Source organism: Hypomesus transpacificus, chromosome 10 (genome assembly GCF_021917145.1).
Source record: "Hypomesus transpacificus isolate Combined female chromosome 10, fHypTra1, whole genome shotgun sequence".
NCBI lineage: Eukaryota > Metazoa > Chordata > Actinopteri > Osmeriformes > Osmeridae > Hypomesus > Hypomesus transpacificus.
In genome coordinates, this window is record NC_061069.1 from 4808734 (window position 1) to 4827546 (window position 18813).

Consider the following 18813-nt stretch of genomic DNA (forward strand, 5'->3'; position numbering starts at 1 on the left):
TATCTGCTCATGGCATATTACTGGACATTAAGTCCTCAATGCCTGTTAAGTTTCAGTTGAGGGGAGGAAGCTTTTGTTTTGTTTAATGCACCACACCACCATCTATTGGTCGTGATAAAACAATGTTGGCAAACGCTGCTGTCATCATCAGCTGTTTCCTGTTCTGTGACCGGCACAGGGAATGTTTATGCTAGTGGTTGGATTCGGTGCCAAATGGGATTGATAAGAGAAACTATCGAACCTTCTTCTTCATCACGAATAGTATTAAACGGTGCATTCAGCTCCGCCATACTAGACCTCGTGGCGCAACGGTAGCGCGTCTGACTCCAGATCAGAAGGTTGCGTGTTCAAATCACGTCGGGGTCATTCTTTTTATTCGTCTACCTCTTAGAAATTAAGAGTGGTTTGTTTAGCAGCTCCTTTATTCGAAAATACTAATCAGACATGGCACACTTACAGCAAGCTGCATTCAATCCTGTTTATATCGTGTCTTTCACAGACTTTAAAAAAAAAAAGTAATTTCCTAGCTACGTGGCTTTTTCGATAGGCCCTAAAGACATCTGTTGTTTACACAAATACTGACAAAAAACGTTTTTTCATTTGGTAGAAATGGACAATGACCAGACAAAAAAGAGAGCCAGGGCTCGTCCGGGATTTGAACCCGGGACCTCTCGCACCCTAAGCGAGAATCATACCCCTAGACCAACGAGCCACGCATGAGCACATCACATTTTAGTTTTATAAACCTTTATGTGCGGTCAGCTGAATAGTAGCGTATCTTAAAATTGTACTACAACTAAAACTATAATACTTCAGAACTCCAAGAATCTGTAGTTGTGGCTCTGTCGTCTCGCTAAACGGGAATTGTGTTAAGTTGCAAGTCGGTTGTTGAAAGTAGACTCAGGACCCCCATAACGACGTGCAGCGCGAAAAATAAATAGGTAAATTATGCCCTTTATGCAAACGAGCACATACTCAGACTTGGGCATTGTATGACGTTGAAAGGTGGCAGGTGTCTTGCTCAGGATTCATGGACGTGCACTGTTGACTGTTCGTGAGAAATAAATATAACTTGGCATTTAACATTTTATTACTCATATCGGCATGGCAATGCGTCAAAGATTTAAAGAAAGGTTTAGATCGTGTGTGGAAGCCATCGACACAGACTCGGCTCCAGAACGAATTAAATGGGGGGGCATTTTTTTCACAAGGGGGGCATGCATTTACAAAGCATGTATGACAGTCAAAATAAGAGCAGACCTTCATATTCTGCAGGAAAGTGTAGCAATCTTGATATTTAATTTATAGCCAATGCCAGAATTTCTTATTTATACTTTAACAAAATACTTTTTTGAGGGGGCACAGCATTCCATTTGGGGGGACATTGCCCCCCAATGCCCCCCATTGGAGCCGACCCTGCATCGACAAGCAGCCTAACAATCACAATCATCAGAGAAGTAGGCTATTTTATGGATGAAAAGGTGTAGGACCCAATTTGACATTACATAGCTAGCATGATGGACAATCTTTAAGTAGCTTATAGGCTATGTGAGGAAATGCAAACTCTTGATTTTTTTTCTTTTACCCATTGAGTTAACAAGTATTTAGCTTCAAGTATTTTACTTTTGCCTTTCAAGCTGAATTTAAGTAAGTAAATAAGTTATTATTTTAGGAGGAACCCATGTGTTAGCTTGTCAGAGCTTTCTTGAACAAAACGGGCCACACCGGTGTAGTGTGCTTTGCCAGCCACCTCCACCACCACAGCCTTAAAGTCTCCACATGTTGTCTCCTAATAAAGAAAAAGAAAAAGGCACTGGTAATACTGTACTTAAAGGAAAGATGTGTTTTACTCATGCTCATTTGTAACCAGAAATCAGAACTTTTCTTTTTATCTGTAAATACAAATTTCAGGAGAGATATTAGGCTACTAAACCGGAAGCTCAAATGTCAATCTGACACAAACAGAAAAAGCACACAAGAAAATGGTATGTATACTATTACCTGAACAGCTCTGCCAGTAAACTGAGATCTTGTTGTCCCACTTTGGAAGGTTCTTGTCTGGTTGAGGAGGATAAGGCGTTTGTGGTATTGGAGAGCCACCCTGGCTGTCACCCCTGATCCTGTGGGGCTTCGATCAACCTGTAAGAAATGAGAGAACATTTCTTTCAGAAACCGAGACCCCAAATATCTTGCATGAGCAGTGGCCAAGTCTGGCCCAATGCAGTCTCTGGCATGCTGTTAAAGTCGAGCTGAAACTGCATTTTGGGAGTATCTAACTTCCGTATTGTGACATACTTCCAAGACATACAGGATAGATAGGCGGTACGTAACGTTTGTAGGAATTTGATTTGATGTTGATTTGATGACCAGGATGTCATCTAAAAGGGTTAGGGTTATGTTTTTTCATTACATCTCAACTTTAAGGCCACTGCCCAGGTGACAACAGATGTGCAGGACTGAAGCACATGACTTTGTGAATAAATTGTGCTGGCTTATGAGATGTCAAGGCTTTTTCCATGTACATGCATATGGGCACATTCCTCCTGGTTATTCAGAACTGAGCAAAATGTTTTACCTGGGAATCTGCAAACACACAAACATTGGCAGTTGGTTCTTGGGAATAGACGTCGTTGCCGTCTGTGAGGATAGTACCATAGAGAAAGGCTAGATCCTCATTGATTGGGTGGTGTAGCTTAACCTAAAGAAGATAACATTGATAACTGATTTGAGTGCACTAGTAAAGATGCATGGGAATTGTACATTTGGGGTTATATTACATTGGCCTGAATGTGTGCCAAGTATAGTATTAGTAGTATTTTAACAGTGTGAGATTCCAGTCCAATTTAATGGTGGTCCAAGATGTTGTAGATAACTTTGCAAGGTTACTTGAGATTTGACAGAATTTGTCACTGCTGTGGCAGCATCCACTAAATCTCTTGTTCTTGACTTGTTGACATCCAGGCCGAACCTCTGGGCAGCTACAAAAGCGTAGAAGGCACCTCCATAGCTTATGTCAACCATGACTTCGCCATAACCTGCCACTGTGACAATCACATCTAACAAAAAGACAAATTAGCTCTAAGAAAGCAATAGTAATGAACTACTGAGATCACCCAGCATTTTAAAGTATATACCGTTATTTACAAGACCAGGTAAAAACAATGCAAGTCGTTTTATTAATTATACTAAAGATATGTTTAATAGGTGCGAGAGCTGTCATTGTTATTTTGTTCTAGTAATTTTGAAAAATGACCCTGTGACCCTTTCTGTATTTGGAGTGCTCAAACAACACCAAAATCAAGACCCAAAAAAGGGATTAATGGATGGTCAACAATCCCCCAAACTCAAAAGAATTAAACTATTTCAATGCATCTTCAATGATAGGCCTAATCTGAACATAATAACAAATCCTTTAAAAAATGCTTCGCCTATTTGACCTTATTGATAGCTAATATTTACACATACAGTGTACTAATGGTCTCTCACCTGTAGCAAATGCAAATGCTGGAACACTGTTGAATCTTACACCTCCAGTTTTACCATTTGAATACTCAACAAATGCCTTCACCAAGCCACACGGACAGTGTATGTTCACTTGGGTCTCTGGGGACTGTATCTTTTTGACAAGTTTGTAGTCAACTGCAAAACGCCCAAGTGCGATAACTGCGTGACCACACATGGTGCTGTATCCTTCATTGTGCATGAAGAGGACCCCAAAATCTGCTTCAGATATCTCACTCTCCACAACCAGTGCACCATACATGTCATAGTGTCCTCGTGGCTCAAACATCAAGGTCTGACGCAAAACGTCGAGATGCTCCTTCAAGAAACGACGTTTGGATAGCAGACTCTCACCCTTTACCTCTGGATATCCACTAATGATAATACGCAATGGTTCCCCACCAGTGTGCATATCAACAACTGACAGCTCAGTTCCATCATGGGGTGGTAGCACTAAATCCATCTGATCTGGACAAAAATACAAATTTTACTTAAGGTTAAACAACACACAAAACATTAAATGTAGGCTACAGCATGTTCCTAAAGGATTCTAGATGGGTGATAGTAGGATATCGTTCCGGCTGTATCTTTGACTGACATACTGAGACTGGGTGAGAAATCAAAGGAACGTGAGTTTGTGCTTCAAACCCTGTGCCCCAGTTACCCATACTACACAATGTTGCCAAAATAGCTTTTCACCTTTACTTGTGAAAAAAAATCTTATCTGGCGACTAGCGACACATCTTGCGACTTTCCGCTACTTTGGCAATCTCCGTTTACGTTGTTGAGCAGCAGCAACCATATAATGTCTAATATAGATACTTACACAGGCTCTGAAAATAACTGTACTTATACTTCCGTGTTTTCATAGAAAGTCGTATCTGCACCACCACCACCACCACCATGCGACGATCCACAACTATTTATAAACCCTCCATGCTAACGTAATATGTATGAATAAATGCATGAAATAATTCTTTACCTGCTTCAACTGGTCTCGTTTAAAACAGTTTCAAAGTTGTTTCCCTTTTTCAACTTCAAAGTCTACTTTCAATTTCGTTGCTGATCTGCGTGTCTACCTTAAACTTTAACAGGGTGTAGTGATGTGTCGTTCGTGAACGATTCGTTCATTTTGAACGAATCCTTATAAGGACTCGGGTGTAACGAGTCCTCTCAACGAGTGATTCGTTCATTTCCCGACTCGGTCTTTCTACGAGTCTTTGGATCATTTTTCACGTGACCTGCATAGGCTCTGTAGCTAGAGGAAACGAACGATTCGTTCCTTTCCCGACTCGGTCTTTCTACGAGTCTTTGGATCATTTTTCACGTGACCTGCATAGGCTCTGTAGCTAGAGGAAACGAACGATTCGTTCCTTTCCCGACTCGGTCTTTCTACGAGTCTTTGGATCATTTTTCACGTGACCTGCATAGGCTCTGTAGCTAGAGGAAACGAATGATTAGTTCCTTCCCCGACTCGGTCTTTCTACGAGTCTTTGGATCCTTTTTTCACGTGACCCGCATTGTATTTTTTAGTAGAGGAAACAGTTTCCTTATTCCCTTTCGCGTGGCCGCTGTTTTAGTAAGACGTGAATGAATGATATTCGCTCAAGTCATCATACTGACTGGTTTTGTTATTTTCACTTTACATTTACACTTACAGTTTAGTGCAGTGTAATTGTTTGACGTGATAATTAAATGCTAGTGTGATAATACATGACCAAATCATACAACCTCATGATACATTATTTTAATGCAGGAATTTATTTTGAAATAGTATTTGCTGGTGCACATGTCATGCACTAACCTACAGTGGACGTATAGGGGCTATACGTCCTTTGCAGTGGACGTATAGCCCCCAACCCCCCCCCCCCCCCCCCCCCCCCCCCCCCCCCCCCCCTGAAATGAACAAATGACTCGAAAAAAGATTCGTTCATTTTACTGAACGAGATTCAAAGAACCGAATCAGCAAAAAGAACCGAACTTCCCATCACTAACAGGGTGTCTACAACTGAGACAGTACTACAGTGTTTTTCAAAATAAAGGCGCCCTCAAAATTGCCAAACCAATGCCAACACATTTGGGGGTGTTTCAGAAAGCCGGTTTAGTGAAACGTTTACTCCAGTAAGCACACGTTATGAAACCTAGTGCACGGTGCCCATGATGTAGTTGGTGATTAAGATGTAAGTTAGAAACACACACACAGATTCATGGAAATATAGAAAGATGGTTGGTGACACACACACGTCTAGAGTACAGTTACGGTTACGATGATGGTGAGGTGCCCGTGATGCAGGCAGCTGGTAATCACAATTGAAACTCTCTAAATTACTTATGTGCCACACCATAAAAGCTATTTCTCATTCTTTTGATAACATTTCCAATGCTCTGGTACAAGCAGACAAATCATTATGCAGCCCACAATTGTCTGCTGTGTCCTACATTATCAATTGATTCTCTTGATCAAAATGTATTTTATTGGTTATAGGTTGTTAACCCCACAAAAATCTTGACACAAATTAAGTATACAAAATGTTTGAGCCAGTTGTCATAATTGTAGGCCTAATTCGCCATACTTTACTGTAAGAACAGTTCTACGTGAGGGGCAATAGCTATATCAACATAAAAAAAAAATGTTTTTGTGCTATTCAGTGTTGTAAAGTAGTCTTATGTTTCCTGTATCGCATTGACATAGGTAATATGTATGCTACTATAGTGAAATATGTTGTTTGTATGTGTATTCAATGCAGCAAAAGTTGTAGCCTTCCAGAATTCTCTTCATTCAATGGGGTTTCCATGCACAGGTTTGAACCCTACTTGAAGCGATTGCTCTTGAGAAAATAGTTTATCTTGATGTTTACATCATGCTGCTTGACCAATATTGACTCCCATACCCAGAAATTAACGAGAGCTTGCAAGTGATCCAGAATTTGGAATCTAAAAAAACTTAAATCAAGACTGAAAGCTGCGATGGTTGAGTGGTTAAGGAGTTAGACTTGAAATCCAATGGGGTTTCCCCGCGTAGTTCGAACCCTACTCGCAGCGATTGTTCATGAGGGACTTGTTTATGCCATGATTGATTTCCTGAAACTTTGTTGAAAACTTTCAAAGTGATTCAGCATTTGCAATTAATAAAGACTTTCCACAAGAATGAAAGCTGCGATGTCCCAGTGGTTAAGAAGTTGGGCTTGAAATCCAATGGGGTTGCCCGCGTAGGTTCAACCCTACTCGCAGCGATTGAACATGAGGGATTTCTTTATGTTGACGTCCTGCCACAATTGATTTACAGACACATTTTTGAAGGCTTTCCAAGTGATCCAGCTTTCGGAATTCAGAAAGGAACATATTGAAAGGGCAAGCTGCGATGTCCGAGGGGTTAAGGGGTTGGACTCGAAATCCAATGGGGTTTCCCCGCGTAAGTTCGAACCCTACTTGCAGCGATTGATCATGAGGGATTTCTTTATGTTGACGTCCTGCCAAAATTGATTTACAGACACATTTTTGAAGGCTTTCCAAGTGATCCAGCTTTCGGAATTCAGAAAGGAACATATTGAAAGGGCTAGCTGCGATGGCCGAGTGGTTAAGGCGTTGGACTCGAAATCCAATGGGGTTTCCCCGCTTAGGTTCGAACCCTACTCGCAGCGATTAACAGTCAGGGATTTGTTTATACTGATGTCTACATCATGGTAATGTGCCATGATTGAATTAAGACACTTTGTTGGAGGCTTTCCAAGTGATCCAGCATTTGGAATTCAGAATTACTTTCACCAAGAATGAAAGCTGCGATGTCCGAGTGGTTAAGGAGTTGGACTTGAAATCCAATGGGGTTTCCCCGCGTAGGTTCGAACCCTACTCGCAGCGATTGTTCATGAGGGTCTTGTTTATGCCATGATTGATTTCCTGAAGCTTTGTTGTAGACTTTCAAAGTGATTCAGTATTTGCAATTCAGAATTACTTTCACCAAGAATGAAAGCTGCGATGTCCGAGTGGTTAAGGAGTTGGACTTGAAATCCAATGGGGTTCCCCGCGTAGGTTTGAACCCTACTCGCAGCGATTGTTCACGAGGGACTTGTTTATGTCAGGCTATGATAGATTTCCTGAAACTTTGTTGAAGACTTTCAAAGTGATCCAGCATTTGGAATTCAGAATTACTTTCACCAAGAATGAAAGCTGCGATGTCCGAGTGGTTAAGGAGTTGGACTTGAAATCCAATGGGGTTTCCCCGCGTAGGTTCGAACCCTACTCGCAGCGATTGTTCACGAGGGACTTGTTTATGCTGATGTTTATGTCATGCTATGATAGATTTCCTGAAACTTTGTTGAAGACTTTCAAAGTGATTCAGCATTTGGAATTCATAAAGACTTTCCACAAGAACAAAAGCTGCGATGTCCGAGTGGTTAAGGAGTTGGACTTGAAATCCACTGAGGTTTCCCCACGTAGGTTTGAACCCTACTCGCAGCGATTGTTCACGAGGGACTTGTTTATGCTGATGTTTATGTCATGCCACAATTAATTTACAGATGCGTATTCGAAGGCTTTCCAAGTTATCCGGCTTACGGAATTCAGAAAGGAATTGAGTGTAAACACAAGCTGTGATGGCCGAGAGGTTAAGGCGTTGGACTCGAAATCCAATGGGGTTTCTCCGCGTAGGTTCGAACCCTACTCGCAGCGATTGTTCACGAGGGACTTGTTTATGCTGATGGTTACGTCATGCCACAATTGATTTTCAGATGCCTATTCGAAGGCTTTCCAAGTGATTCGGATTACGGAATTCAGAAAGGAATTGAGTGTAAACACAAGCTGCGATGGCTGAGAGGTTAAGGCGTTGGACTCGAAATCTAATGGGGTTTCCCCGCGTAGGTTCGAACCCTACTCGCAGCGATTGATCATGAGGGATTTCTTTATGTTGACGTCCTGCCACAATTGATTTACAGACACATTTTTGAAGGCTTTCCAAGTGATCCAGCTTTCGGAATTCAGAAAGGAACATATTGAAAGGACAAGCTGCGATGGCCGAGTGGTTAAGGCGTTGGACTCGAAATCCAATGGGGTTTCCCCGCTTAGGTTCGAACCCTACTCGCAGCGATTAACCGTCAGGGATTTGTTTATACTGATGTCTACATCATGGTAATGTGCCATGATTGAATTAAGACACTTTGTTGGAGGCTTTCCAAGTGATCCAGCATTTGGAATTCAGAATTACTTTCACCAAGAATGAAAGCTGCGATGTCCGAGTGGTTAAGGAGTTGGACTTGAAATCCAATGGGGTTTCCCCGCGTAGGTTCGAACCCTACTCGCAGCGATTGTTCATGAGGGACTTGTTTATGCCATGATTGATTTCCTGAAGCTTTGTTGTAGACTTTCAAAGTGATTCAGTATTTGCAATTCAGAATTACTTTCACCAAGAATGAAAGCTGCGATGTCCGAGTGGTTAAGGAGTTGGACTTGAAATCCAATGGGGTTCCCCGCGTAGGTTCGAACCCTACTCGCAGCGATTGTTCACGAGGGACTTGTTTATGTCAGGCTATGATAGATTTCCTGAAACTTTGTTGAAGACTTTCAAAGTGATCCAGCATTTGGAATTCAGAATTACTTTCACCAAGAATGAAAGCTGCGATGTCCGAGTGGTTAAGGAGTTGGACTTGAAATCCAATGGGGTTTCCCCGCGTAGGTTCGAACCCTACTCGCAGCGATTGTTCACGAGGGACTTGTTTATGCTGATGTTTATGTCATGCTATGATAGATTTCCTGAAACTTTGTTGAAGACTTTCAAAGTGATTCAGCATTTGGAATTCATAAAGACTTTCCACAAGAACAAAAGCTGCGATGTCCGAGTGGTTAAGGAGTTGGACTTGAAATCCACTGAGGTTTCCCCACGTAGGTTTGAACCCTACTCGCAGCGATTGTTCACGAGGGACTTGTTTATGCTGATGTTTATGTCATGCCACAATTAATTTACAGATGCGTATTCGAAGGCTTTCCAAGTTATCCGGCTTACGGAATTCAGAAAGGAATTGAGTGTAAACACAAGCTGTGATGGCCGAGAGGTTAAGGCGTTGGACTCGAAATCCAATGGGGTTTCTCCGCGTAGGTTCGAACCCTACTCGCAGCGATTGATCATGAGGGATTTCTTTATGTTGACGTCCTGCCACAATTGATTTACAGACACATTTTTGAAGGCTTTCCAAGTGATCCAGCTTTCGGAATTCAGAAAGGAACATATTGAAAGGACAAGCTGCGATGGCCGAGTGGTTAAGGCGTTGGACTTGAAATCCAATGGGGTTTCCCCGCGTAGGTTCGAACCCTACTCGCAGCGATTGTTCACGAGGGACTTGTTTATGTCAGGCTATGATAGATTTCCTGAAACTTTGTTGAAGACTTTCAAAGTGATTCAGCATTTGGAATTCATAAAGACTTTCCACAAGAACAAAAGCTGCGATGTCCGAGTGGTTAAGGAGTTGGACTTGAAATCCAATGAGGTTTCCCAACGTAGGTTTGAACCCTACTCGCAGCGATTTTTCACGAGGGACTTGTTTATGCTGATGGTTACGTCATGCCACAATTGATTTACAGATGCCTATACGAAGGCTTTCCAAGTGATCCTGCTTACGGAATTTAGAAAGGAATTGAGTGTCAACACAAGCTGCGATGGCCGAGAGGTTAAGGCGTTGGACTCGAAATCCAATGGGGTTTGCCCGCGTAGGTTCGAACCCTACTCGCAGCGATTGTTCACGAGGGATTTCTTTATGCTGATGTTTATGTCATGCTATGATAGATTTCCTGAAACTTTGTTGAAGACTTTCAAAGTGATTCAGCATTTGGAATTCATAAAGACTTTCCACAAGAACAAAAGCTGCGATGTCCGAGTGGTTAAGGAGTTGGACTTGAAATCCAATGAGGTTTCCCCACGTAGGTTTGAACCCTACTCGCAGCGATTGTTCACGAGGGACTTGTTTATGCTGATGGTTACGTCATGCCACAATTGATTTACAGATGCCTATACGAAGGCTTTCCAAGTGATCCTGCTTACGGAATTTAGAAAGGAATTGAGTGTAAACACAATCTGCGATGGCCGAGAGGTTAAGGCGTTGGACTCGAAATCCAATGGGGTTTCCCCGCGTAGGTTCGAACCCTTCTCGCAGCGATTGATCATGAGGGTTTTCTTTATGTTGACGTCCTGCCATAATTGATTTACAGACACATTTTTGAAGGCTTTCCAAGTGATCCAGCTTTCGGAATTCAGAAAGGAACATATTGAAAGGACAAGCTGCGATGGCCGAGTGGTTAAGGCGTTGGACTTGAAATCCAAAGGGGTTTCCCCGCGTAGGTTCGAACCCTACTTGCAGCGATTGTTCACTAGGGACTTGTTTATGCTGATGTTTATGTCATGCCACAATTAATTTACAGATGCGTATTCGAAGGCTTTCCAAGTGATCCGGCTTACGGAATTCAGAAAGGAATTGAATGTAAACACAAGCTGTGATGGCCGAGAGGTTAAGGCGTTGGACTCGAAATCCAATGGGGTTTCCCCGCGTAGGTTCGAACCCTTCTCGCAGCGATTGATCATGAGGGTTTTCTTTATGTTGACGTCCTGCCATAATTGATTTACAGACACATTTTTGAAGGCTTTCCAAGTGATCCAGCTTTCGGAATTCAGAAAGGAACATATTGAAAGGACAAGCTGCGATGGCCGAGTGGTTAAGGCGTTGGACTTTAAATCCAATGGGGTTTCCCCGCGTAGGTTCGAACCCTACTCGCAGCGATTGTTCACGAGGGACTTGTTTATGCTGATGTTTATGTCATGCTATGATAGATTTCCTGAAACTTTGTTGAAGACTTTCAAAGTGATTGAGCATTTGGAATTCATAAAGACTTTCCACAAGAACAAAAGCTGCGATGTCCAAGTGGTTAAGGAGTTGGACTTTAAATCCAATGGGGTTTCCCCGCGTAGGTTCGAACCCTACTCGCAGCGATTAACCGTCAGGGATTTGTTTATGCTGATGTCTACATCATGGTAATGTGCCATGATTGAATTAAGACACTTTGTTGGAGGCTTTCCAAGTGATCCAGCATTTGGAATTCAGAATTACTTTCACCAAGAATGAAAGCTGCGATGTCCGAGTGGTTAAGGAGTTGGACTTGAAATCCAATGGGGTTTCCCCGCGTAGGTTCGAACCCTACTCGCAGCTATTGTTCACGAGGGACTTGTTTATGCTGATGGTTACGTCATGCCACAATTGATTTACAGATGCCTATTTGAAGGCTTTCCAAGTGATTCGGATTACGGAATTCAGAAAGGAATTGAGTGTAAACACAAGCTGCGATGGCTGAGAGGTTAAGGCGTTGGACTCGAAATCCAATGGGGTTTCCCCGCGTAGGTTCGAACCCTACTCGCAGCGATTGATCATGAGGGATTTCTTTATGTTGACGTCCTGCCACAATTGATTTACAGACACATTTTTGAAGGCTTTCCAAGTGATCCAGCTTTCGGACTTCAGAAAGGAACATATTGAAAGGACAAGCTGCGATGGCCGAGTGGTTAAGGCGTTGGACTCGAAATCCAATGGGGTTTCCCCGCGTAGGTTCGAACCCTACTCGCAGCGATTGTTCACGAGGGACTTGTTTATGTCAGGCTATGATAGATTTCCTGAAACTTTGTTGAAGACTTTCAAAGTGCTTCAGCATTTGGAATTCATAAAGACTTTCCACAAGAACAAAAGCTGCGATGTCCGAGTGGTTAAGGAGTTGGACTTGAAATCCAATGGGGTTTCCCCACGTAGGTTTGAACCCTACTCGCAGCGATTTTTCACGAGGGACTTGTTTATGCTGATGGTTACGTCATGCCACAATTGATTTACAGATGCCTATTCGAAGGCTTTCCAAGTGATTTGGATTACGGAATTCAGAAAGGAATTGAGTGTAAACACAAGCTGCGATGGCTGAGAGGTTAAGGCGTTGGACTCGAAATCCAATGGGGTTTCCCCGCGTAGGATCGAACCCTACTCGCAGCGATTGTTCACGAGGGACTTGTTTATGTTGACGTCCTGCCACAAGTGATTTACAGACACATTTTTGAAGGCTTTCCAAGTGATCCAGCTTTCGGAATTCAGAAAGGAACATATTGAAAGGACAAGCTGCGATGGCCGAGTGGTTAAGGCGTTGGACTCGAAATCCAATGGGGTTTCCCCGCGTAGGTTCGAACCCTACTCGCAGCGATTGTTCACGAGGGACTTGTTTATGCTGATGTTTATGTCATGCTATGATATATTTCCTGAAACTTTGTTGAACACTTTCAAAGTGATTCAGCATTTGGAATTCATAAAGACTTTCCACAAGAACAAAAGCTGCGATGTCCGAGTGGTTAAGGAGTTGGACTTGAAATCCAATGAGGTTTCCCCACGTAGGTTTGAACCCTACTCGCAGCGATTGTTCACGAGGGACTTGTTTATGCTGATGGTTACGTCATGCCACAATTGATTTACAGATGCCTATACGAAGGCTTTCCAAGTGATCCAGCTTTCGGAATTCAGAAAGGAACATATTGAAAGGACAAGCTGCGATGGCCGAGTGGTTAAGGCGTTGGACTTGAAATCCAATGGGGTTTCCCCGCGTAGGTTAGAACCCTACTCGCAGCAATTGATCATGAGCGATTTCTTTATGTTGACGTCCTGCCAAAATTGATTTACAGACACATTTTTGAAGGCTTTCCAAGTGATCCAGCTTTCGGAATTCAGAAAGGAACATATTGAAAGGACAAGCTGCGATGGCCGAGTGGTTAAGGCGTTGGACTTGAAATCCAATGGGGTTTCCCCGCGTAGGTTAGAACCCTACTCGCAGCAATTGATCATGAGGGATTTCTTTATGTTGACGTCCTGCCAAAATTGATTTACAGACACATTTTTGAAGGCTTTCCAAGTGATCCAGCTTTCGGAATTCAGAAAGGAACATATTGAAAGGACAAGCTGCGATGGCCGTGTGGTTAAGGCGTTGGACTTGAAATCCAATGGGGTTTCCCCGCGTAGGTTCGAACCCTACTCGCAGCGATTAACCGTCAGGGATTTGTTTATGCTGATGTCTACATCATGGTAATGTGCCATGATTGAATTAAGACACTTTGTTGGAGGCTTTCCAAGTGATCCAGCATTTGGAATTCAGAATTACTTTCACCAAGAATGAAAGCTGCGATGTCCGAGTGGTTAAGGAGTTGGACTTGAAATCCAATGGGGTTTCCCCGCGTAGGTTGGACGTTTCGAACCCTACTCGCAGCGATTGTTCACGAGGGACTTGTTTATTTCAGGCTATGATAGATTTCCTGAAACTTTGTTGAAGACTTTCAAAGTGATTCAGCATTTGGAATTCATAAAGACTTTCCACAAGAACAAAAGCTGCGATGTCCGAGTGGTTAAGGAGTTGGACTTGAAATCCAATGGGGTTTCCCCACGTAGGTTTGAACCCTACTCGCAGCGATTGTACACGAGGGACTTGTTTATGCTGATGGTTACGTCATGCCACAATTGATTTACAGATGCCTATACGAAGGCTTTCCAAGTGATCCAGCTTTCGGAATTCAGAAAGGAACATATTGAAAGGACAAGCTTCGATGGCCGAGTGGTTAAGGCGTTGGACTTGAAATCCAATGGCGTTTCCCCGCATAGGTTCGAACCCTACTCGCAGCAATTGATCATGAGCGATTTCTTTATGTTGACGTCCTGCCAAAATTGATTTACAGACACATTTTTGAAGGCTTTCCAAGTGATCCAGCTTTCGGAATTCAGAAAGGAACATATTGAAAGGACAAGCTGCGATGGCCGAGTGGTTAAGGCGTTGGACTTGAAATCCAATGGGGTTTCCCCGCGTAGGTTAGAACCCTACTCGCAGCAATTGATCATGAGGGATTTCTTTATGTTGACGTCCTGCCAAAATTGATTTACAGACACATTTTTGAAGGCTTTCCAAGTGATCCAGCTTTCGGAATTCAGAAAGGAACATATTGAAAGGACAAGCTGCGATGGCCGAGTGGTTAAGGCGTTGGACTTGAAATCCAATGGGGTTTCCCCGCGTAGGTTCGAACCCTACTCGCAGCGATTGATCATGAGGGATTTCTTTATGTTGACGTCCTGCCACAATTGATTTACAGACACATTTTTGAAGGCTTTCCAAGTGATCCAGCTTTCGGAATTCAGAAAGGAACATATTGAAAGGACAAGCTGCGATGGCCGAGTGGTTAAGGCGTTGGACTTGAAATCCAAAGGGGTTTCCCCGCGTAGGTTTCGAACCCTACTTGCAGCGATTGTTCACTAGGGACTTGTTTATGCTGATGTTTATGTCATGCCACAATTAATTTACAGATGCGTATTAGAAGGCTTTCCAAGTGATCCGGCTTACGGAATTCAGAAAGGAATTGAGTGTAAACACAAGCTGCGATGGCTGAGAGGTTAAGGTGTTGGACTCGAAATCCAATGGGGTTTCCCCGCGTAGGTTCGAACCCTACTCGCAGCGATTGATCATGAGGGATTTCTTTATGTTGACGTCCTGCCACAATTGATTTACAGACACATTTTTGAAGGCTTTCCAAGTGATCCAGCTTTCGGAATTCAGAAAGGAACATATTGAAAGGACAAGCTGCGATGGCCGAGAGGTTAAGGCGTTGGACTCGAAATCCAATGGGGTTTCCCCGCGTAGGTTCAAACCCTACTCGCAGCGATTGTTCATGAGGGACTTGTTTATGCCATGATTGATTTCCTGAAGCTTTGGTGTAGACTTTCAAAGTGATTCAGTATTTGCAATTCAGAATTACTTTCACCAAGATTGAAAGCTGCGATGTCCGAGTGGTTAAGGCGTTGGACTTGAAATCCAATGGGGTTTCCCCGCGTAGGTTCGAACCCTACTCGCAGCGATTAACCGTCAGGGATTTGTTTATGCTGATGTCTACATCATTGTAATGTGCCATGATTGAATTAAGACACTTTGTTGGAGGCTTTCCAAGTGATCCAGCATTTGGAATTCAGAATTACTTTCACCAAGAATGAAAGCTGCGATGTCCGAGTGGTTAAGGAGTTGGACTTGAAATCCAATGGGGTTTCCCCGCGTAGGTTCGAACCCTACTCGCAGCGATTGTTCATGAGGGACTTGTTTATGCCATGATTGATTTCCTGAAGCTTTGGTGTAGACTTTCAAAGTGATTCAGTATTTGCAATTCAGAATTACTTTCACCAAGAATGAAAGCTGCGATGTCCGAGTGGTTAAGGAGTTGGACTTGAAATCCAATGGGGTTTCCCCGCGTAGGTTAGAACCCTACTCGCAGCAATTGATCATGAGGGATTTCTTTATGTTGACGTCCTGCCAAAATTGATTTACAGACACATTTTTGAAGGCTTTCCAAGTGATCCAGCTTTCGGAATTCAGAAAGGAACATATTGAAAGGACAAGCTGCGATGGCCGAGTGGTTAAGGCGTTGGACTTGAAATCCAATGGGGTTACCCCGCGTAGGTTAGAACCCTACTCGCAGCAATTGATCATGAGGGATTTCTTTATGTTGACGTCCTGCCAAAATTGATTTACAGACACATTTTTGAAGGCTTTCCAAGTGATCCAGCTTTCGGAATTCAGAAAGGAACATATTGAAAGGACAAGCTGCGATGGCCGAGTGGTTAAGGCGTTGGACTTGAAATCCAATGGGGTTTCCCCGCGTAGGTTAGAACCCTACTCGCAGCAATTGATCATGAGGGATTTCTTTATGTTGACGTCCTGCCAAAATTGATTTACAGACACATTTTTGAAGGCTTTCCAAGTGATCCAGCTTTCGGAATTCAGAAAGGAACATATTGAAAGGACAAGCTGCGATGGCCGAGTGGTTAAGGCGTTGGACTTGAAATCCAATGGGGTTTCCCCGCGTAGGTTAGAACCCTACTCGCAGCAATTGATCATGAGGGATTTCTTTATGTTGACGTCCTGCCAAAATTGATTTACAGACACATTTTTGAAGGCTTTCCAAGTGATCCAGCTTTCGGAATTCAGAAAGGAACATATTGAAAGGACAAGCTGCGATGGCCGTGTGGTTAAGGCGTTGGACTTGAAATCCAATGGGGTTTCCCCGCGTAGGTTCGAACCCTACTCGCAGCGATTAACCGTCAGGGATTTGTTTATGCTGATGTCTACATCATGGTAATGTGCCATGATTGAATTAAGACACTTTGTTGGAGGCTTTCCAAGTGATCCAGCATTTGGAATTCAGAATTACTTTCACCAAGAATGAAAGCTGCGATGTCCGAGTGGTTAAGGAGTTGGACTTGAAATCCAATGGGGTTTCCCCGCGTAGGTTCGAACCCTACTCGCAGCGATTGTTCATGAGGGACTTGTTTATGCCATGATTGATTTCCTGAAGCTTTGGTGTAGACTTTCAAAGTGATTCAGTATTTGCAATTCAGAATTACTTTCACCAAGAATGAAAGCTGCGATGTCCGAGTGATTAAGGAGTTGGACTTGAAATCCAATGGGGTTTCCCCACGTATGTTCGAACCCTACTCGCAGCGATTGTTCACGAGGGACTTGTTTATGCTGATGGTTACGTCATGCCACAATTGATTTACAGATGCCTATTCGAAGGCTTTCCAAGTGATTTGGATTACGGAATTCAGAAAGGAATTGAGTGTAAACACAAGCTGCGATGGCTGAGAGGTTAAGGCGTTGGACTCGAAATCCAATGGGGTTTCCCCGCGTAGGTTCGAACCCTACTCGCAGCGATTGATCATGAGGGATTTCTTTATGTTGACGTCCTGCCACAATTGATTTACAGACACATTTTTGAAGGCTTTCCAAGTGATCCAGCTTTCGGAATTCAGAAAGGAACATATTGAAAGGACAAGCTGCGATGGCCGAGTGGTTAAGGCGTTGGACTCGAAATCCAATGGGGTTTCCCCGCGTAGGTTCGAACCCTACTCGCAGCGATTGTTCACGAGGGACTTGTTTATGCTGATGTTTATGTCATGCTATGATAGATTTCCTGAAACTTTGTTGAAGACTTTCAAAGTGATTCAGCATTTGGAATTCATAAAGACTTTCCACAAGAACAAAAGCTGCGATGTCCGAGTGGTTAAGGAGTTGGACTTGAAATCCAATGAGGTTTCCCCACGTAGGTTTGAACCCTACTCGCAGCGATTGTTCACGAGGGACTTGTTTATGCTGATGGTTACGTCATGCCACAATTGATTTACAGATGCCTATACGAAGGCTTTCCAAGTGATCCAGCTTTCGGAATTCAGAAAGGAACATATTGAAAGGACAAGCTGCGATGGCCGAGTGGTTAAGGCGTTGGACTTGAAATCCAATGGGGTTTCCCCGCGTAGGTTAGAACCCTACTCGCAGCAATTGATCATGAGCGATTTCTTTATGTTGACGTCCTGCCAAAATTGATTTACAGACACATTTTCGAAGGCTTTCCAAGTGATCCAGCTTTCGGAATTCAGAAAGGAACATATTGAAAGGACAAGCTGCGATGGCCGAGTGGTTAAGGCGTTGGACTTGAAATCCAATGGGGTTTCCCCGCGTAGGTTCGAACCCTACTCGCAGCGATTAACCGTCAGGGATTTGTTTATGCTGATGTCTACATCATGGTAATGTGCCATGATTGAATTAAGACACTTTGTTGGAGGCTTTCCAAGTGATCCAGCATTTGGAATTCAGAATTACTTACACTAAGAATGAAAACTGCGATGTCCGAGTGGTTAAGGAGTTGGACTTGAAATCCAATGGGGTTTCCCCGCGTAGGTTCGAACCCTACTCGCAGCGATTGTTCATGAGGGACTTGTTTATGCCATGATTGATTTCCTGAAGCTTTGGTGTAGACTTTCAAAGTGATTCAGTATTTGCAATTCAGAATTACTTTCACCAAGAATGAAAGCTGCGATGTCCGAGTGGTTAAGGAGTTCGACTTGAAATCCAGTGGGGTTTCCCCACGTAGGTTGGAACCCTACTCGCAGCGATTGTTCACGAGGGACTTGTTTATGCTGATGGTTACGTCATGCCACAATTGATTTACAGATGCCTATTCGAAGGCTTTCCAAGTGATCCGGCTTACGGAATTCAGAAAGGAATTGAGTGTAAACACAAGCTGCGATGGCCGAGTGGTTATGGCGTTGGACTTGAAATCCAATGGGGTTTCCCCACGTAGGTTCGAACCCTACTCGCAGCAATTGTTCATGAGGGACTTGTTTATGCCATGTTTGATTTCCTGAAACTTTGTTGAAGACCTTCAAAGTGATTCAGCCTTTGCAATTCATAAAGACTTTCCACAAGAATGAAAGCTGCGATATCCGA

At 43.2% G+C, this 18813-nt stretch overlaps 1 protein-coding gene and 58 non-coding genes across 59 annotated transcripts; 57 read left to right on the forward strand and 2 right to left on the reverse strand.

Annotated features, from left to right (window-relative positions):
• Nucleotides 1-294: 294 nt before the first annotated feature.
• On the forward strand, nt 295-366 carry trnaw-cca. The gene has a single exon. It is a non-coding gene; the product is annotated as a tRNA-Trp (tRNA).
• Nucleotides 367-640: 274 nt separating this feature from the next.
• On the reverse strand, nt 641-712 carry trnap-agg. Its single transcript has one exon. It is a non-coding gene; the product is annotated as a tRNA-Pro (tRNA).
• A 360-nt stretch (nt 713-1072) lies between these two features.
• Nucleotides 1073-4600, reverse strand: LOC124472546 (trans-L-3-hydroxyproline dehydratase). The gene is made up of 6 exons (XM_047027466.1): nt 4484-4600; nt 3487-3969; nt 2887-3056; nt 2576-2698; nt 2002-2139; nt 1073-1789 (listed from the first exon to the last, which is right to left on the reverse strand). Exons 2-6 carry the CDS (start codon nt 3962-3964, stop codon nt 1664-1666), a joined length of 1035 nt encoding a protein of 344 aa, XP_046883422.1. The 5' UTR covers nt 3965-3969; nt 4484-4600; the 3' UTR covers nt 1073-1663.
• Nucleotides 4601-6856: 2256 nt separating this feature from the next.
• trnas-cga lies at nt 6857-6938 on the forward strand. The gene has a single exon. It is a non-coding gene; the product is annotated as a tRNA-Ser (tRNA).
• A 122-nt stretch (nt 6939-7060) lies between these two features.
• Nucleotides 7061-7142, forward strand: trnas-cga. The gene has a single exon. It is a non-coding gene; the product is annotated as a tRNA-Ser (tRNA).
• Nucleotides 7143-7277: 135 nt separating this feature from the next.
• Nucleotides 7278-7359, forward strand: trnas-uga. Its single transcript has one exon. It is a non-coding gene; the product is annotated as a tRNA-Ser (tRNA).
• Nucleotides 7360-7470: 111 nt separating this feature from the next.
• Nucleotides 7471-7551, forward strand: trnas-uga. The gene has a single exon. It is a non-coding gene; the product is annotated as a tRNA-Ser (tRNA).
• A 116-nt stretch (nt 7552-7667) lies between these two features.
• On the forward strand, nt 7668-7749 carry trnas-uga. Its single transcript has one exon. It is a non-coding gene; the product is annotated as a tRNA-Ser (tRNA).
• Nucleotides 7750-7877: 128 nt separating this feature from the next.
• Nucleotides 7878-7959, forward strand: trnas-uga. Its single transcript has one exon. It is a non-coding gene; the product is annotated as a tRNA-Ser (tRNA).
• A 128-nt stretch (nt 7960-8087) lies between these two features.
• On the forward strand, nt 8088-8169 carry trnas-cga. The gene has a single exon. It is a non-coding gene; the product is annotated as a tRNA-Ser (tRNA).
• Nucleotides 8170-8297: 128 nt separating this feature from the next.
• Nucleotides 8298-8379, forward strand: trnas-cga. The gene has a single exon. It is a non-coding gene; the product is annotated as a tRNA-Ser (tRNA).
• Nucleotides 8380-8501: 122 nt separating this feature from the next.
• Nucleotides 8502-8583, forward strand: trnas-cga. Its single transcript has one exon. It is a non-coding gene; the product is annotated as a tRNA-Ser (tRNA).
• Nucleotides 8584-8718: 135 nt separating this feature from the next.
• trnas-uga lies at nt 8719-8800 on the forward strand. Its single transcript has one exon. It is a non-coding gene; the product is annotated as a tRNA-Ser (tRNA).
• A 111-nt stretch (nt 8801-8911) lies between these two features.
• Nucleotides 8912-8992, forward strand: trnas-uga. The gene has a single exon. It is a non-coding gene; the product is annotated as a tRNA-Ser (tRNA).
• A 116-nt stretch (nt 8993-9108) lies between these two features.
• Nucleotides 9109-9190, forward strand: trnas-uga. The gene has a single exon. It is a non-coding gene; the product is annotated as a tRNA-Ser (tRNA).
• A 128-nt stretch (nt 9191-9318) lies between these two features.
• trnas-uga lies at nt 9319-9400 on the forward strand. The gene has a single exon. It is a non-coding gene; the product is annotated as a tRNA-Ser (tRNA).
• Nucleotides 9401-9528: 128 nt separating this feature from the next.
• trnas-cga lies at nt 9529-9610 on the forward strand. The gene has a single exon. It is a non-coding gene; the product is annotated as a tRNA-Ser (tRNA).
• A 122-nt stretch (nt 9611-9732) lies between these two features.
• Nucleotides 9733-9814, forward strand: trnas-uga. The gene has a single exon. It is a non-coding gene; the product is annotated as a tRNA-Ser (tRNA).
• Nucleotides 9815-9930: 116 nt separating this feature from the next.
• On the forward strand, nt 9931-10012 carry trnas-uga. The gene has a single exon. It is a non-coding gene; the product is annotated as a tRNA-Ser (tRNA).
• Nucleotides 10013-10140: 128 nt separating this feature from the next.
• On the forward strand, nt 10141-10222 carry trnas-cga. The gene has a single exon. It is a non-coding gene; the product is annotated as a tRNA-Ser (tRNA).
• A 128-nt stretch (nt 10223-10350) lies between these two features.
• trnas-uga lies at nt 10351-10432 on the forward strand. The gene has a single exon. It is a non-coding gene; the product is annotated as a tRNA-Ser (tRNA).
• A 128-nt stretch (nt 10433-10560) lies between these two features.
• Nucleotides 10561-10642, forward strand: trnas-cga. Its single transcript has one exon. It is a non-coding gene; the product is annotated as a tRNA-Ser (tRNA).
• A 122-nt stretch (nt 10643-10764) lies between these two features.
• Nucleotides 10765-10846, forward strand: trnas-uga. Its single transcript has one exon. It is a non-coding gene; the product is annotated as a tRNA-Ser (tRNA).
• Nucleotides 10847-10974: 128 nt separating this feature from the next.
• On the forward strand, nt 10975-11056 carry trnas-cga. The gene has a single exon. It is a non-coding gene; the product is annotated as a tRNA-Ser (tRNA).
• A 549-nt stretch (nt 11057-11605) lies between these two features.
• trnas-uga lies at nt 11606-11687 on the forward strand. The gene has a single exon. It is a non-coding gene; the product is annotated as a tRNA-Ser (tRNA).
• A 128-nt stretch (nt 11688-11815) lies between these two features.
• trnas-cga lies at nt 11816-11897 on the forward strand. The gene has a single exon. It is a non-coding gene; the product is annotated as a tRNA-Ser (tRNA).
• A 122-nt stretch (nt 11898-12019) lies between these two features.
• Nucleotides 12020-12101, forward strand: trnas-cga. Its single transcript has one exon. It is a non-coding gene; the product is annotated as a tRNA-Ser (tRNA).
• Nucleotides 12102-12217: 116 nt separating this feature from the next.
• Nucleotides 12218-12299, forward strand: trnas-uga. Its single transcript has one exon. It is a non-coding gene; the product is annotated as a tRNA-Ser (tRNA).
• Nucleotides 12300-12427: 128 nt separating this feature from the next.
• On the forward strand, nt 12428-12509 carry trnas-cga. Its single transcript has one exon. It is a non-coding gene; the product is annotated as a tRNA-Ser (tRNA).
• A 122-nt stretch (nt 12510-12631) lies between these two features.
• Nucleotides 12632-12713, forward strand: trnas-cga. The gene has a single exon. It is a non-coding gene; the product is annotated as a tRNA-Ser (tRNA).
• A 128-nt stretch (nt 12714-12841) lies between these two features.
• Nucleotides 12842-12923, forward strand: trnas-uga. Its single transcript has one exon. It is a non-coding gene; the product is annotated as a tRNA-Ser (tRNA).
• Nucleotides 12924-13051: 128 nt separating this feature from the next.
• On the forward strand, nt 13052-13133 carry trnas-uga. Its single transcript has one exon. It is a non-coding gene; the product is annotated as a tRNA-Ser (tRNA).
• Nucleotides 13134-13255: 122 nt separating this feature from the next.
• On the forward strand, nt 13256-13337 carry trnas-uga. Its single transcript has one exon. It is a non-coding gene; the product is annotated as a tRNA-Ser (tRNA).
• A 122-nt stretch (nt 13338-13459) lies between these two features.
• On the forward strand, nt 13460-13541 carry trnas-uga. Its single transcript has one exon. It is a non-coding gene; the product is annotated as a tRNA-Ser (tRNA).
• Nucleotides 13542-13676: 135 nt separating this feature from the next.
• trnas-uga lies at nt 13677-13766 on the forward strand. Its single transcript has one exon. It is a non-coding gene; the product is annotated as a tRNA-Ser (tRNA).
• A 116-nt stretch (nt 13767-13882) lies between these two features.
• On the forward strand, nt 13883-13964 carry trnas-uga. Its single transcript has one exon. It is a non-coding gene; the product is annotated as a tRNA-Ser (tRNA).
• A 128-nt stretch (nt 13965-14092) lies between these two features.
• trnas-uga lies at nt 14093-14174 on the forward strand. The gene has a single exon. It is a non-coding gene; the product is annotated as a tRNA-Ser (tRNA).
• Nucleotides 14175-14296: 122 nt separating this feature from the next.
• Nucleotides 14297-14378, forward strand: trnas-uga. Its single transcript has one exon. It is a non-coding gene; the product is annotated as a tRNA-Ser (tRNA).
• Nucleotides 14379-14500: 122 nt separating this feature from the next.
• On the forward strand, nt 14501-14582 carry trnas-uga. The gene has a single exon. It is a non-coding gene; the product is annotated as a tRNA-Ser (tRNA).
• A 122-nt stretch (nt 14583-14704) lies between these two features.
• trnas-uga lies at nt 14705-14787 on the forward strand. The gene has a single exon. It is a non-coding gene; the product is annotated as a tRNA-Ser (tRNA).
• Nucleotides 14788-14915: 128 nt separating this feature from the next.
• trnas-cga lies at nt 14916-14997 on the forward strand. Its single transcript has one exon. It is a non-coding gene; the product is annotated as a tRNA-Ser (tRNA).
• Nucleotides 14998-15119: 122 nt separating this feature from the next.
• On the forward strand, nt 15120-15201 carry trnas-cga. Its single transcript has one exon. It is a non-coding gene; the product is annotated as a tRNA-Ser (tRNA).
• A 111-nt stretch (nt 15202-15312) lies between these two features.
• trnas-uga lies at nt 15313-15394 on the forward strand. The gene has a single exon. It is a non-coding gene; the product is annotated as a tRNA-Ser (tRNA).
• Nucleotides 15395-15529: 135 nt separating this feature from the next.
• trnas-uga lies at nt 15530-15611 on the forward strand. Its single transcript has one exon. It is a non-coding gene; the product is annotated as a tRNA-Ser (tRNA).
• A 111-nt stretch (nt 15612-15722) lies between these two features.
• Nucleotides 15723-15804, forward strand: trnas-uga. The gene has a single exon. It is a non-coding gene; the product is annotated as a tRNA-Ser (tRNA).
• A 122-nt stretch (nt 15805-15926) lies between these two features.
• trnas-uga lies at nt 15927-16008 on the forward strand. Its single transcript has one exon. It is a non-coding gene; the product is annotated as a tRNA-Ser (tRNA).
• Nucleotides 16009-16130: 122 nt separating this feature from the next.
• trnas-uga lies at nt 16131-16212 on the forward strand. The gene has a single exon. It is a non-coding gene; the product is annotated as a tRNA-Ser (tRNA).
• A 122-nt stretch (nt 16213-16334) lies between these two features.
• Nucleotides 16335-16416, forward strand: trnas-uga. The gene has a single exon. It is a non-coding gene; the product is annotated as a tRNA-Ser (tRNA).
• Nucleotides 16417-16538: 122 nt separating this feature from the next.
• trnas-uga lies at nt 16539-16620 on the forward strand. The gene has a single exon. It is a non-coding gene; the product is annotated as a tRNA-Ser (tRNA).
• Nucleotides 16621-16755: 135 nt separating this feature from the next.
• On the forward strand, nt 16756-16837 carry trnas-uga. Its single transcript has one exon. It is a non-coding gene; the product is annotated as a tRNA-Ser (tRNA).
• Nucleotides 16838-16948: 111 nt separating this feature from the next.
• trnas-uga lies at nt 16949-17030 on the forward strand. Its single transcript has one exon. It is a non-coding gene; the product is annotated as a tRNA-Ser (tRNA).
• Nucleotides 17031-17158: 128 nt separating this feature from the next.
• trnas-cga lies at nt 17159-17240 on the forward strand. Its single transcript has one exon. It is a non-coding gene; the product is annotated as a tRNA-Ser (tRNA).
• Nucleotides 17241-17362: 122 nt separating this feature from the next.
• trnas-cga lies at nt 17363-17444 on the forward strand. Its single transcript has one exon. It is a non-coding gene; the product is annotated as a tRNA-Ser (tRNA).
• Nucleotides 17445-17572: 128 nt separating this feature from the next.
• trnas-uga lies at nt 17573-17654 on the forward strand. The gene has a single exon. It is a non-coding gene; the product is annotated as a tRNA-Ser (tRNA).
• Nucleotides 17655-17782: 128 nt separating this feature from the next.
• On the forward strand, nt 17783-17864 carry trnas-uga. The gene has a single exon. It is a non-coding gene; the product is annotated as a tRNA-Ser (tRNA).
• Nucleotides 17865-17986: 122 nt separating this feature from the next.
• trnas-uga lies at nt 17987-18068 on the forward strand. The gene has a single exon. It is a non-coding gene; the product is annotated as a tRNA-Ser (tRNA).
• A 135-nt stretch (nt 18069-18203) lies between these two features.
• Nucleotides 18204-18285, forward strand: trnas-uga. The gene has a single exon. It is a non-coding gene; the product is annotated as a tRNA-Ser (tRNA).
• Nucleotides 18286-18396: 111 nt separating this feature from the next.
• Nucleotides 18397-18478, forward strand: trnas-uga. The gene has a single exon. It is a non-coding gene; the product is annotated as a tRNA-Ser (tRNA).
• Nucleotides 18479-18606: 128 nt separating this feature from the next.
• trnas-uga lies at nt 18607-18688 on the forward strand. Its single transcript has one exon. It is a non-coding gene; the product is annotated as a tRNA-Ser (tRNA).
• The last annotated feature ends 125 nt before the right edge of the window (nt 18689-18813 follow it).

What these genes read in the sequence shown, in the direction of transcription:
- LOC124472546 (XM_047027466.1), bottom strand. Translation starts at nt 3,964, where the DNA reads ATGGATTTAGTGCTACCACCCCATGATGGAACTGAGCTGTCAGTTGTT. An exon ending in CAAATTCTGTCAAATCTCAA is followed by an intron (nt 2,699 to 2,886) that starts GTAACCTTGCAA and finishes TATCTTCTTTAG; the next exon opens with GTTAAGCTACACCACCCAAT. An exon ending in GTGTGTTTGCAGATTCCCAG is followed by an intron (nt 2,140 to 2,575) that starts GTAAAACATTTT and finishes CATTTCTTACAG; the next exon opens with GTTGATCGAAGCCCCACAGG.